The sequence below is a fragment of the Triturus cristatus genome, chromosome 2_1, assembly GCF_964204655.1.
Source record: "Triturus cristatus chromosome 2_1, aTriCri1.1, whole genome shotgun sequence".
Classification (NCBI taxonomy): domain Eukaryota; kingdom Metazoa; phylum Chordata; class Amphibia; order Caudata; family Salamandridae; genus Triturus; species Triturus cristatus.
The window spans coordinates 842674975-842689296 of record NC_140581.1 but is presented as its reverse complement, the minus strand read 5'-3'; the positions used below and the strand labels follow the sequence as shown (position 1 = coordinate 842689296).

The window sequence follows — 14322 nt, the reverse complement described above, 5'->3', positions numbered from 1 at the left end:
TGCAAGACTCCACATGCGTCCACTTCAAGAGTGCCTAGCACAGCAGTGGAACCAGGCCCAGGGTCAGCTGACGGATCTGGTGTTGGTGGACGGCCGCACCCATCACTCTCTGCAGTGGTGGAACACCACAAACCTTTCCAAAGGACGGCCGTTCCTGGACCCGGTTCCTCAGGTGATTCTAACAGCGGACGCATCGCTCTCCGGCTGGGGAGCGCACCTCTTACACCTCACAATGCAAGGTCTATGGACGCCACAGCAAAAATCGCTCCACATCAACCATCTGGAGCTCTTGGCGATCTTTCTAGCCCTAAAATCTTTTCAAAAACAGATTTCGGGCAAAGCAGTCCTCATTCGCACAGACAACATGACTGCAATGTATTATATCCAAAAACAGGGGGGGACACACTCTCCCCAGCTCTCCCGCTTAGCCCAGAGCATATGGAGATGGGCAATTCCCCAAAACATCTTTCTCCTGGCACAGCACGTTCCAGGCGTTCTAAACACCATGGCAGATCTGCTCAGCAGACAAACGCAACAACTACACGAATGGGAACTGCATCCACAAGTTCTTCACCCATTCTTCCAACAGTGTGGGCATCCTCAGATAGACCTCTTCGCCACCCACGAAAACAAAAAATGCCCAAGCTTCGCCGCCAGATACCCACACCCATTGTCCAAAGGCAATGCGATATGGATGAACTGGTCAGGCAGATTTGCATACGCCTTTCCACCTCTCCCACTAATTCCGTTAGTGGTAAGGAAGCTACAACAGCACTCCCTCACACTCATTCTGGTAGCCCCAACATGGGCCAGGCAGCCGTGGTACACCACACTACTACAGCTATCAGTGGTGCCACATCAAAAACTGCACCTGTCCCCATGCCTCCTAACCCAGAACCATGGAGAAATCAGGCACCCGGACCCAGCTCAGCTCAACCTTGCGATCTGGCTCCTGAAATCTTAGAATTTGGATACCTTAACCTTCCCCCTGATTGCATGAACATTATCATGGAAGCCAGACGTCCTACCACTAGAGCATGCTATGCCGCAAAGTGGAAAAGATTTGTAATTTACTGCCGTAACAATACAATCAACCCTTTAGATGCATCCATACAGCACATCATATGCTATCTGCTCCATCTTCACAGGTGTAACCTGGCATATTCATCCATACGCCTACACCTAGCAGCGATTGCTGCTTATCTACAAAACAGACAGCATTTATCACTGTTCAGAGTGCCTGCTATTAAAGCCTTTATGGAAGGCCTTAAACGAGTAATTCCTCCCAGGGCACCACCTTCCCCTGTGTGGAATCTAAATGTCGTTCTTACACGGCTAATGGGTCCACCCTTCGAACCAATGCATAAATGTGAGCTACAGTTCCTCACCTGGAAAACAGCTTTCCTCGTAGCTATCACTTCCCTTAGAAGGGTTGGTGAAATACAAGCGTTCACTATACAGGAACCCTTCCTACAAATACATCACAGCAAAGTCCTACTTCGTACAAATCCGAAGTTTCTGCCCAAGGTCATTTTCCCCCTTCCATCTCAATCAATCGGTGGAATTACCTGTCTTTTTCTCGCAACCTCAATCTGTTGCAGAAAGGGCCTTACACACTTGATGTTAAGAGGGCTTTGCTGTACTACATACAAAGAACGCAACCTTTCAGGAAGACTAAACAATTGTTCGTTTCCTTCTCTCCACCACATAAAGGCAACCCCATCTCTAAATCAGGGATAGCTAGGTGGATTGTAAAGTGCATACAAATTTGCTATCAAAGGGCAAAAAGAACATTCTGTTCCACCTAAAGCCCACTCTACTAGAAAGTTAGGGGCTTCTATGGCTTTTCTAGGGAACATACCCTTAGATGACATCTGCAAAGCAGCCACATGGTCAACACCGCACACCTTCACAAAACATTACTGTGTAGATGTGCATTCCAAGCAGCAAGCTAGTGTGGGCCAGGCTGTACTAAAGACACTTTTTCAAACCGCTGCAACGGATACCGGTGGTCGCCGCTAAGGTTGGGTACTGCTATATAATCTATGCTAAGTGTACAATCTGCAGCTCATATGCCTCGAACGGAATATGCTACTTACCAGTATGCATCTGTTCTTGGCATGTAGAGCTGCAGAGTTGTACACGCCCACCCGCCTCCCTGGCTACCTGTATCCGTTCCAGTCCATCTTATTTAGATACAACACACATGGGTTTCTCACTGTTATTACTACGCTCCATCATTTCCCTGTTGGCGAAAAACAATCTGAGGATGGAGCCGAAGCCCATGCGCAGTACGGACCGAAGGAGGAGTCACCGAACTCGTGACTTCCAAAGAACAAAAACAAACTGCAAACATCCGGGCCCAACACCAGATGGCGATCTATGCTAAGTGTACAACTCTGCAGCTCTACATGCCAAGAACAGATGCATACTGGTAAGTAGCATATTCCTTTTCTTTACTGACTGCTGAATGTGTAGTTTGTCACAAAAAAATGACACTTTTCTTTCATGCTCCCTATACCTCAGCAGGATTGTCACATTATTCACTTTACTTTTCTTTCTCTGACTACAAAAAGTGAGGAGTTTGTAAACACCAATCCCCATTGTCTTTATGGCTTTGGTGCCCTGTTGTGCACAAAAGGATGCCAGAAAGTCTATGTAATGTGTTGTGTGGGAGAGGAGCAGTTGGAATATTTCACAATAGCACTGAATAATATGCATTTAGAATGGACCTCCAGGTTCCCTTAGTGCAATAGAAATAAAATTAATAAAATAAGGTGATCTGATGCTGGAGAAAGTCCAGGGGAGATGGGTCCAAGGAGAGAGGTGAGGGGTGATGCTGGGAGGAATTTTATCACTGGATGCACTCTTGAGAGTTTACTCCTTCAAAGAGAAGGACTAGCTGAGGGGGCTGTCAGGGGCCAAAAAGAGATCTGATTAATAAGGGCCATAAGATAGTTATTTCAAGACCTTGTGAGTGTCACACTGTGAATGCAAAGACAACTTAAGCCACTCACAGAATTCCTTTGTTCACACAAGGTGGCCTACCAGTGGGGTCATCACTTATATGTGAGCTTTATGTTGAATGATAGATAGTCCTAGCCATATCCATGAAGGTTGTGCAGATCTACACTGGAGACTGGCCAACAAGGGTTTTGAGTATTCTGACTCGGAGGCACATGTACAAGAGCGTAGAGTATGGGCACTGCTTTGACCGGGTGTGAAATCCAGGAGGAAGAGGAGAAAGCCATTGTGGATGGACATCACAGCAGCGCTTCCACACCTGAAAAAAGCTGGTGGGGAGAAATGTACAGTGCGAGAATGGCCAACTTGGTCTCAGACTTTTTGGACGGAGATATAGGCAACTAAGAAGGATACGAGTCTGCTACAGAAAACACACTTGTGAAAGGATTGGGACTGCCTCTGATCCAAATGGTTCGCTAAACAGTTATTCTAAGTAAAGAATAGAAATTTGACTCTCGTATTAAAGAGTAGGTGGTATAAACAGACAGTTGCTCACTCTTATGCTGTGAATGAGATTGCAATATGTTTACAAGTTACTTAATTGTTTTTTGTTTTACAGCGGGATATCATGAATTTGTCTAACTGAATTCATTCTGGATGTTTTAATGTATTTTGAATTTGTGTATTTTAATGTTTTTATATTGTATAGCTTATCTTAGTAAGCTGAAACCATAATAAAAAAATAAACTCAAGAGCAGTACAAAATTGATTGCATCCAGGAACTTGAAGAAAAGTCATAGTGGTCTATGAAAGACACATGGATAAGAGTATTACCTGGAAAAGAGTAAAACATTTTAATGATTAGCTTAACTGAATTATATGGTAAGGGAAAGGAAGGAAGAATTTGTCATAAGTTCCTTACACAAAAAGTCATACAGGCCTAGGTTTGGTTAAAATGCCATTATCACCCGTGCTTTGGTGAGATGCCATGGGAAAAAACATACGGTTGGCCTTGGGGTTATATGTGCATAGTGGGACAAGTGTTTGGGCTTGTGTTTGTCTAATGGCATTCCATGTGTCTGGAAGATGTAGTTTGTTGCGCAGGTCCCCACAGCCTTTGTTAATTTGTTTTTCAAAGACATGTTACATCAAGAATATACGAAGGAACTCTTGTAAATATCTACAACCCAGTTTATCTGCAAGGGTGTGCAAGAGTCCCTGAAGGTGCCTCATAAATGTAATTTCCCACAAGGCATGTGACGCATATTCAGCAAGGGTTGGTTGAGTTTATTAATTGGCCCATGCAACCTTAAGAGCTACGAGTCCATATTAACAGCAGGCGATTTCTTATTAAGGCACTCCCATCCACCGAGAAATCCAAACCCCACTGTACCTACTACAATTAGAGTTGTAATGATACTCCCCAGAACTAGGCACTACTCTAAAATTAGAACCTCATCTGGTCTTCCCTGTCTGTAATAATTCCATTAAGGTTATCTTCCTTCTCAGTACAGATAAGGTCCGGAATCCTAGCTAGCCTAATTAGGAAGCATACAAGAACACTTGCAGTTCATGAAGAAAGTGAAAACGTGGCTTTCCCAGAGATAAATACTCTGGCCAACTAGGTCTTTTAATGGCAATATCAAACGGTCCCGGTGACCACAGAAAGTTCTTCCCAAGAGTGACCATAACTTAAGCTATGGCTGAATATAATCAATGCAAGCTGAAAAAAGGCACACATTGATTTGAAACTACTGCACTGGTAAGCTACATTATGACCCCTTCATGGTCGACTAACGGATGTAGGCCGTTCGGCTTTAATGCGCATATTGCTAAATTAACAAGATTACTGGAGGTTTAATAGCCAGTTGTGTTCAGTACAGCTACGAGAATGTCAGAGGAAAACATTGGAGACTGTCTTTTTACCAAATAATTCTCAGCAACATCTGTGGAAATAAGCTGGCCTATCCTGGCGGGGCGTGTGCTGAGGTGTAGAGGGAAAGGAAGTGGAAATGGAAATATAAGTGGAGCAGATGGTCCCAGGAGAGGGGAAAGAAAGCACAGCTAGAGAGTAAATAGGATCTGTGCGAAAAACTCTACTCTGTGCAAGAGAACCTGGTGTCCTAGAACTTTCTTCCTCTTCCCTTTCTGGCCAAGGAGGCTTTACAAGTTGGACTGTCCTAAGGAAGGTGCTGGAGACTTAATTGTTTCAAGTCTGTCTTCAATGTACCTCCCTTAATAGTAGTGGTAAATTAAAATGCTCGATCACAAGTGAGTATTAATTTAGGACAAGCCTTCACATGGAACTCATTTTTAGTAACATATCACAGGTAATTTCTGTGATTTAATCAAGAAAAAAACATGGTGGGACAGAGCACATCTGCCTAGAGTTGGTTTCTACAACAGTAAGAAGTAGCCAGAAAAGTTACTTTATTTTAACTTAATTCTGCTGAATCAAGTTAATTTTGTTGTGATACAAAAGGGAAAATTATGGAAGATTTATTTCCATATTTCGCACATTTACTTTTTTGTTAATGACACTTTAGTTTTTGGGAGTTATTTTGTTGAGGAGAGGAAAAAAGTGGCAAAGGAACATCAAGTGACATAACCATAACCTAAATGTGACAAAGTGACTTTGAATAAAAAACACGGTATTGGTATTTAAAAAAGAGATGTCCAATTATTCAATTTTCAGTGCAGGGGAAGATCAGCTAGATTGTTCTGGTGCTTTTCTCTAGGGACTATACTTTTGATGTTGTCGATGTTTCAACCCTACTCATGATGTGAGGGTCGCATCAGGACAGGGATTGCCTGGGAATAAAACAAGTGAGGTAGTTGTAGGTCACCAGAAGTGGTTGCTTGTGCTGCAATAGCTCAGTTATCCCTGCAAGAGGTGGGTCAATGATGGTGGTTCTTGTTTGGTAACCCAGAACCATCTGAACAGGTCATCAGTATCTGTGATGGATCCAGGAGTGCAAATGACTCTGGGTTCATCAGCAAGCACTCCCTCGTCTGAACCTTGGCCTACCATGTCGTCTACTATTTTTGGTATTCCCTCTTTAGTAGCAAAGAAGACTCCGGTTCTAGGGAAAAGGCAGAAGTCTCTCAGACCGGTTGCTGGCCTTCCATCTCTCCTATGAGACTTTGTTACAAAACACTTTAAAATCAAAAGTCCAAACATAGGATTTGCTCTGAATGAGGAGGAGCAAAATGTGGCTGAAAGCTAAATTGGTGGTGTGGTGTTGTGTAAAATGTTGATTATAAAACCATTAGAATAGAGGAGTCGCACACTGTAGGGGGAAAGCAGGGGGTATTATTCCCCCTCCTTTGAGTCTCCACTCCTAGGTGCTTTAGCCCAAAAACATCTTTTGGAGAGATTTGTCCACTAGGCGATCTCGATATTGCAGTTTTGCCAAAGTTCAAGAAGATTGATGTAGATCATGTAAGCCTTTCGTGTGAATGTTCTGGTCAAGGCTCAGGGGGCCTGGACTTGTCAGGGCTTTCTAATTTGATGATGGGGGGCCCTGGAACTAGACCCCAAGATCTTCATCGTCCCTAGCTTCTATGAAAGGAGCAGGGATAGGTACAGCATTGCGTGAAACAAACAATTTGCAGCATGAATGTATATCGTTTTCTGAGACTGAAGAGTTGGAGGAATCCACTTTTGGATCCATGAGAGGGACTGAAAAACAAAACCAACATGAACTAACAAACGAGATTGACAGATCTTGGGTAAAATCAAAAATATTTCCCAGGGAGTTAATGTTAAATCTTTTTTTAATGCAAGTAACTTTCCAGGGAATGTTAAAAAGCTCTGGTCTTGAATAATATGCAAAACGTTAAGCTTATCCAACTGCTTGAATGTGTTAGCAAATCATTAAAGGATGCAGTTAAAGATGTTTCGATGGGAGAAGGTCCTAAGGGTGTTCTTACCAAATTTAGCCATCTGTCCATTACGCATAAGGTACACCCCTCGCCCATAGACATTGTAAATGGTAGGATCTTTGTTTTGAGATGTCCCTATCTAGTTTTGAGAAGAGGAAGTGTATTTGTAGAATGAAAAGATTCTATCTAGGTGTAGTGTTTCCTCACTCTGGGCAGGATGGAGAAAGAGACCTCAAAGAAGGGTTGGTAGAAATTTTAAGGACCGTTTGAGATGAGGGGAAAAAACAAAAATCAAAGAAAAACGTGCTACTGGAGGACAATTGAGCAGGAAAGACCAGGAGACAAAAGTAAACCGTTTGGGGAATGGGAAAATAAAAAGCAAGGAATGTACAACAGTGATAAATGAGGGTGTTATAACAAAAATATAACAAACATTACAAAAGCCAAAAACACCAAAGACCGTAAGGGGAGATTTTCTTCCAATTCGGTTGGTCGGTGTACTGAGTGTGCGAAAAGAAAACCCTTATCAGGTCCTAATAATGTTGCCTTAGGTAAGCAAACGAGACCTCTGATGCTATTCCTAAAGGTGAAATCTAGAAACAACAGAAGGCAGACAGTTAGTCAAACCCTCAACAGGTCTAAACTGCTAAATGTATTTGCCATCCTTAAAAGATTAAGGAATAGCTCTACAATGGACTTTGCATTGGTTGCCTTTAGGGAGATTGCCGGGGAAGAGAACCAGAGTTTTGTTTAACTCAAAGGAAACCAAGAACGTGCTGCTGGACCAGCCCTGGTGTCAAATGGCATTAGTCTCTGTGAAGAAAATTAGGAAATGTAGTTAGCTCCATTTCTTTATTAACACTGATTAAAACAGAAGCAAGTCTTTTTTGCTGGACCTCTAGGTGTAAAATGGAGACCAGATTTTGCTTCACAAGAAAGCTACTATAACGTTCTCTAATGATAGAGCTTTGGGTTTAAGGAATCAAAACCTGACCCACTGCTGGCAGTTTGACAAGTCAAAGAGGGAAAGTGACTACGGTCCTTGGGGTTATGCCTCCCTGAGAGAAGAGTGGTAGTTCTTTAAAAACGCTCAGGATCATTACCTTTCGCCGTGGAGGGCAGATGAGATTGATTGGTGGGAGATAGAGAATCCTCAGCCAGTTCGTGTCCTGGTATGGAACATTCATGGATTCAAAACATTTACAGAAATTGAAAATCAAAGATCCTGATTAATTATTCCATTTTGTTCCTACAGGAAACCTGGCTGTTGGAGTGCCCCATAGTGGAGGGGTTGGTTGCCATGATGTAAAAAATGTGTTTTGTAACTTTCCGGATGCTTTGTTGGTGGTTGGGGGGATTTTAATAAAAATCCATTTTTAAAGTGGTTTGAGGAGGTAATGAAACCATTTTATTTAACATTAAACATTCAGGAAGGTATTTTTTTCAGAAAGCACTAGGGAAGGAGATGTGAAGGTTTTGCATTGTTTAGTTGAATTGAGTTTGATCAACGTAATGGTAGCTGCCATGATGATATTCCAACTGGGAAAACCTATAAATATAGTGGTAGTAAATGACCTATTGGTTGTGATGGTTCGAGTTCACCAGTTTTTACGGGTGCAAAGTTTTTGAGACCTAGATATGGGGCCCAGTGATCATTTTGCTCTCAGCTTGGAGTTTAAACAGGTTTTCCTACCACGCCCAAATGCTACTATTGACTTAGAGGTTGTTTATTACAACAGAATTAGAGTTCAGATTACGAAAGATGTATTGCAAGCCCTTTCTGTAGTTGAATTTGAACTTCTCTGTTTTCAACAGTAATGATGGCAGTGAAAACCGCTAATCGGAATGTATGTGCTGCTAATGGGAGATAGTTCTGTAGGTTAAACTGGGAGGAAATGCTAGCGACATTGGTTGACCGGGATAGTAAGTGGTTTTGGCAGCTAGTGAACTCAAACATTGTCATCCTCTCTTGAGGCCCAAATAAGTGAAGAAGATTGGTTTGTTAGGTCGAGCATAGCAGCAGTGGACAATGCTGTAATGGAGTATACACTGGAAGCCCTGCCCACTCTCCGCCCCTGTTTGTCATTGGCTTGTGTCATTGTCCTTCATAAATAGTGGCTTCTGATTCGTAAATAGGCTTGTTAGCCTCTTTGGTACCGCCTTGTTGGCATTTGTTACCTCCCATAACGACTGGACCTTTTACTTAGCGCTGCATGACAGTATAAGTCCTGCAGTGGAGGTGAAGATAACTCTGTTCATATGCCATGTTATTATAATTGCATCTTAGACGCCTAGTGACAAAGGGCTGCCCACTGAACCTGCATGTCTCTGAAACTGAACCAGCTTGAACAAACTCTACGTCTGCCTTTAAAAGGCACAGGGTAGCCTGACTGTTCCGCGAACTGTTTCATATGGCCTTTGAAGACCCGACTGCTTTGTAGTGTGCTGGCTGAATAATGCATCAGGGGAACATTTTAGTAAGCGGTTCCATTGGGGCGTGGAAGACTTTTCAGCTCAGGGTGAATAAACCGTTTCAGAACCATTCATTTCCCCCTCCAAAAAACATTTCTTAAAATTAGCAAATGCTTGCTGGGTAGAAGGAACACACATATGTAGGGGTTGTCTATGCTTTTCCAGATGGCTCGAATACATTAATGAGAGCACAAGACAAGTTGTGGCAACCTGCTGATTGCCACATTTTTAATTGGTAATCATTTACTAACAAAAATATCATCGCATACAAGATGGATCATGCTGATGTGGCATGTCTGAGACAGTTGGCAGCGGCAGCAAAACAGGAAGCGCTGTCTGTTACTCTGCACTTGATCCTTTCAAAGCTCAACCTACCACTCTGGAGTGCATGGTTAACAGGTAAAAAATGTATTAAACAAATAGAAATCTTGAGTGCAACCTAATTTTTAAGTTGTGGTCGTCCTGTAAGGCGCGCCAAATAGGAGCTTTTTTACTCAATAAGAAAATGTTAAGTGCAATGAACATATGTGAGATATTGGGCTGTGAACTATAGCGGCTATTGATATGGAGACATTTTAATGTTTATATGCTTGCAATTGCAGAATTTGTATGTGTGGCTGAAAGATATAATCATTATTTTTTTTAGGCTATTTAAGAAAAAAACGATTTCTATTTTAATAAATTGTTAAATGTGTGTATATATTTCCATAAGAATCTATTTCTTGGAAATTATTTTGACTGATTAATAAAGTCCATACTGCAAGTCCCAGTCGCCATACCGTCCAACAGATCGTGGACATTCACAGTGATCTAGGTAGATCTCTTCCTCTCTTTTTCTCCATCTTCTCCCTTCATCCCACATCCACGAGAGTGGTGGACCTAACTGTTGCAGTCAGCATAGGAATGTATCGGAACTTGTAATGGCAATCACAAAATTTGAAACTGATCTGAGTAAATTATGGACGCTATCTCCTATAATAATTTGAACGGCTGTATCTCTCACTGCCAAGACAAGACCGTAGCACCTCTATAGTCATTTACTGCACCATAACACTTTCCCCCTCCCCAGTGTGTTTCGGCACCTCAATGGGGTATGAACAGCTGTATAAATACTGCATTTCAATAACAAGCTAATAACTTACCTTAACATGCTCTTTTGACCTTTGTCAAAGGAACTACATAACTGAAGTTAAAATGGCAATGTTTGACTTGTGAACATATTTTTAGGGGTAGGCTTTAAAACTGTTTAGCTACACAATATCAGAATGATGGCTAAATTGTGTCAAGATTTGGTTCATTTAAGGGTGAAGTTTCATTGGCTTCTAAGTTCACAGTGCTGTAGAAAATAGTTAACCATAGAAACGACCAAAATCCAAAGACCGTTTAAGAGCAAGCAAAAGGGCAATGTTGTAATCCTATATTGCGGGTAAGTGTTGAGCATCTGAACTTGTTCATGTGTCCCATTCGTTTGCTTTTTTCCGAGGTTAAATTGTTACCCTTCAGGAGTGACCTGAATGCATTTTTTCTTTCTGTATGCCTAAACTGTGTGCATGTTTTCCCTTGTAATTTTTTGCTTAACGTTGTTTAGTCTTCTTTTTCTAATCTATAGACTTTTTAGAAATCAATGTCATGATGTGGTGTATACTGATCAATGAGACTATCCAATTACAGTCCTGACTTTTCTAACTCTTATGTTGCCGTTTCATTCCTGGTGTTTTAAGAGTTTAGCTGTATTTGCTTACAGGGTTGTGGCGCAGTGAAGTTAATATATGGTAGCCAGGTGTCTTTCCATTAGTGTTTTTACTACCATTTGTGCCAGCCATATGTTTATTTCCTTCTATATGTTTATTTCCTTCTTTATAGAATTGAGTTCCTGCGACACTTAAGGAGCTTCTTCCAGACTATGTTTAAAATTGAAACGCGTATTAATGAAGAACAGAAAGGCGGGGAGAAGATACAGCTAACGTGTGTTGGAGTTGGATTTTCCAACCTAAGCAAGACAATAAAATAACATTTTCTAACCAAACCACTTCCAAATCTACTCAATGTAATAGGCCAGTAACAAATTGAACTTGAATGCCTAGGACATAAAAGACACTAAGTGGTCCTAATGCAGCTCTGATTTAATTTACGGAAGTGAAATGTGCAGTGCTGCGCGCATCCTAGGAGTATGGTTTTTCAACACCAGGAGACTCTCCATCCTCCACTTAATACCTGTTACTTTGCTTAATGTATTACTTTTGCCTGCCAGTAATTAAGTTGCAGTTGCTTAAACTTGATGCTGGCCATGAACCAATGCCAAATGAAAAATGCATTTAACGTGATAAAAATACTCCCTTTTGTGTTCTCCTTGGGAGAAAAAATGTGCCAAGCTCTGGTCCCACATAATAAAATAGCTTAACCTTTTTACATTAAAATAACTTTGCTATTTCATAAGACCTTTAAAAAAAAAAAATGAAGTTTCCTGGAGGTATTCGGTATATGGTTTTAGGTTATCATATATCAAGTCTGTTTTGTTAAGTTATATACACATAGTGCTTTCGTTATCTACCTTCAGTCATTGGCTTCTTCGGGTCAGCTATTGGCTTGAGACTTTGTCGATTGCATTTTGTATCAGCCTACACAAGTCTTTGTTTCATCATCTTTGTTGCCTGAATGGGTGCATGCTTCCTCCATGGAAATGCATGAAGGACCATTTTACATCTAAAAAGTAAGACAGTTGTCACACATTCAATATTTTGTTCTGATACTTGTAGTCCTCTTCTTTGTTGCGTTGCATTCGCTTCCTTTGTGTCCCTGGTGGCTCCTCTCCCAGCAAGACCTGTTGCCTTTGCCTGTTTGTACTGTTTATAATAGAGACATGCATACCTTACACAAAGGCCTTGTAGGTGATAACCAGTTCCTTTTACATTGAGTGGCTGTGTAAATATTATTTTTTTTAAATGTAAATGATTTTCTTAGCATTATATTTTGATAGTTTGTAAATATATTTTCTAAAAAATGTAGTTTTCTGTATACTTTGTCTCCAAATTACATTTGAAACTTTGAGGGTAAAAAAACAAGGGCATACCCATCAAGTGAGTTTTAAATGGGGCACATGTGCTGTTGGTCTAAAGTGACGCATGTAACTGTATGTTTCTCATCCAGGGGATACTCATCAATAGTCATAATCTATTAATAATCCCTGCCCACGTGCGGGATCCCGGAGCATATAGAAAATATGTTTTTATATATATATATATAATGTGTGTGAAAACCTATACATGCAGCCTAAAATGTTTCAAACATGGCAAAAATGCTGAAATTACATAGGTTTGCATTGGAGTACCCCTAACCCAAAAGGAAGCACTAAATAATGCCATAAAGCAAACTTGTAATTGCAGGCATTTGCCTGTAGGCTGCAGCAGAGTATCAAGAAAACAAAGAAAACTGACACCTTGCCTTTAAGGCATTAGAGTAGGGGGACTGTGCCTTTAAGACCTGTAGGAGACCCCCTGCTCCCATGATGCACCACAGGTGACAGTTAGGTCAGTTCTCTTTTCCGGCTCCTTCTATGAGGATCCTGGAGCTTGAGCTCTTCAGTTTTTTGACTGAAAGTGACTTTTCTTCAGATTTTCTCAGAAAACTCGACATTTTCTGACTCCTGTAAGCTGATTCTGCTGGTTTTTTAGTGTAATTCTAATTTTTTCCAGTCAGAACGCCTGCCTTATTCAGGAAATGCCCTTCCTGTGGCAATAAGATGGCACAGGCAGATCCACACTCTGTGTGTGTTGTGTGAAGATGGAAGGCACACAATCCTGACCAGTGCCCCCACTGCCAGAAATTTTCCAGGCGCACTCTACGCGATAGAGAGCGCATAAGACTACATGCCCAGCTGGAGAAGGGAAGAAGCCATCATGAAGGCAACCATGCACCCTTCAAACCACCTTCTTCAGCCAAACAGCATCAAAAACGGCGACATACCACCTCTCCTGAGCCCAGGAAGGTGGTTCCAGGAGATTCGCAGTCGAAGTCACTGTCAAAGACCCAGGTTTTCTTCTGCGTCGAGATTCTCTGCCGCATACAAGTAAGTCAGCGTCGAGGCACAGTTTGGGCTCGAAGGCTGTTGGTTCTATGAGACCTGGAAAGTCGATTTCGAGGCTTCCATCGACGTCAAGACACTCTCCGCCACCCCCGAGGGGGTCAGCTTCGAGAGGTGCGACGACTAACATCTCACCGCAGGTGGGCCTGTCGACATCGAGAGCTTTGTCAAAGTCTCATCATTCAAAGTCGAAGATCGACTCTGACTCGACGTCGTGGAACGTCGACGTTAACAGCGCCGGGCCGACGGCGAAGGTAAACGTCGATCACCAGCCCGACGGCGAAGGTTGACGTCTAGGTCTCCATATCGCCGTAGACGATCGACACGGCGTTCCCAAAGCAGATCTCCTCGGTCGACGCCGATGGTGACGCAGATTTCATCGACGTCGAGGCGTTCGACGTCGAGGGATAAAACTGCAACTGGAGGAGACCCAGTGGAAAGTGATGTCCAGGTCCAGATTGTCATCGGGGAACCAGTCATCGTCCCCAGAACTGCATATCCTTCAGATTTCTACGGAGAAATCACCTAAGACGGCAGAAAAGTTCGGTCTTTCACCTCGCTGGCTGGAGGATGTGGGTACAGGTGACTAGAAGTCCGGGCTCGGACTATTCTTGCAAGTATTCGCACTCTAATCTCCCCGCGGAGAAGCAAATCTCCTCCTGATAGACCAAGATCGCCTTCCACATGCTGATCACGGTCCAGAGATCGTTCCTCTCCTCACAGAAGGCCAAGATCACCTTCTAGACACCGATCAAGGTCCAGGGCTCATCACAGCGACTGTCCCCACAAGAGACGACGCACAAGATCACCCACGTGGTCTTCCTCCACGAGGTCCTCGGGCCGGGACTATTTTCCGACCCTCTCCTCGACTCCTCCCTCGCGGGTGTCTCCCATCGATGACATCGCTACTTTTTCTGATG

At 42.5% G+C, this 14322-nt stretch overlaps 1 protein-coding gene across 1 annotated transcript in view; it reads left to right on the top strand.

The window, feature by feature from the left end:
* RCL1 (RNA terminal phosphate cyclase like 1) overlaps nt 1–12326 on the top strand; it is a 215721-nt gene extending 203395 nt beyond the window's left edge. The window contains exon 9 of the mRNA XM_085632927.1: nt 11185–12326. Within this exon, the coding sequence (XP_085489053.1) occupies nt 11185–11332 (148 nt within the window). The 3' untranslated portion in view covers nt 11333–12326. The remainder of the gene's footprint in view (nt 1–11184) is intronic.
* Nucleotides 12327–14322: the final 1996 nt, after the last annotated feature.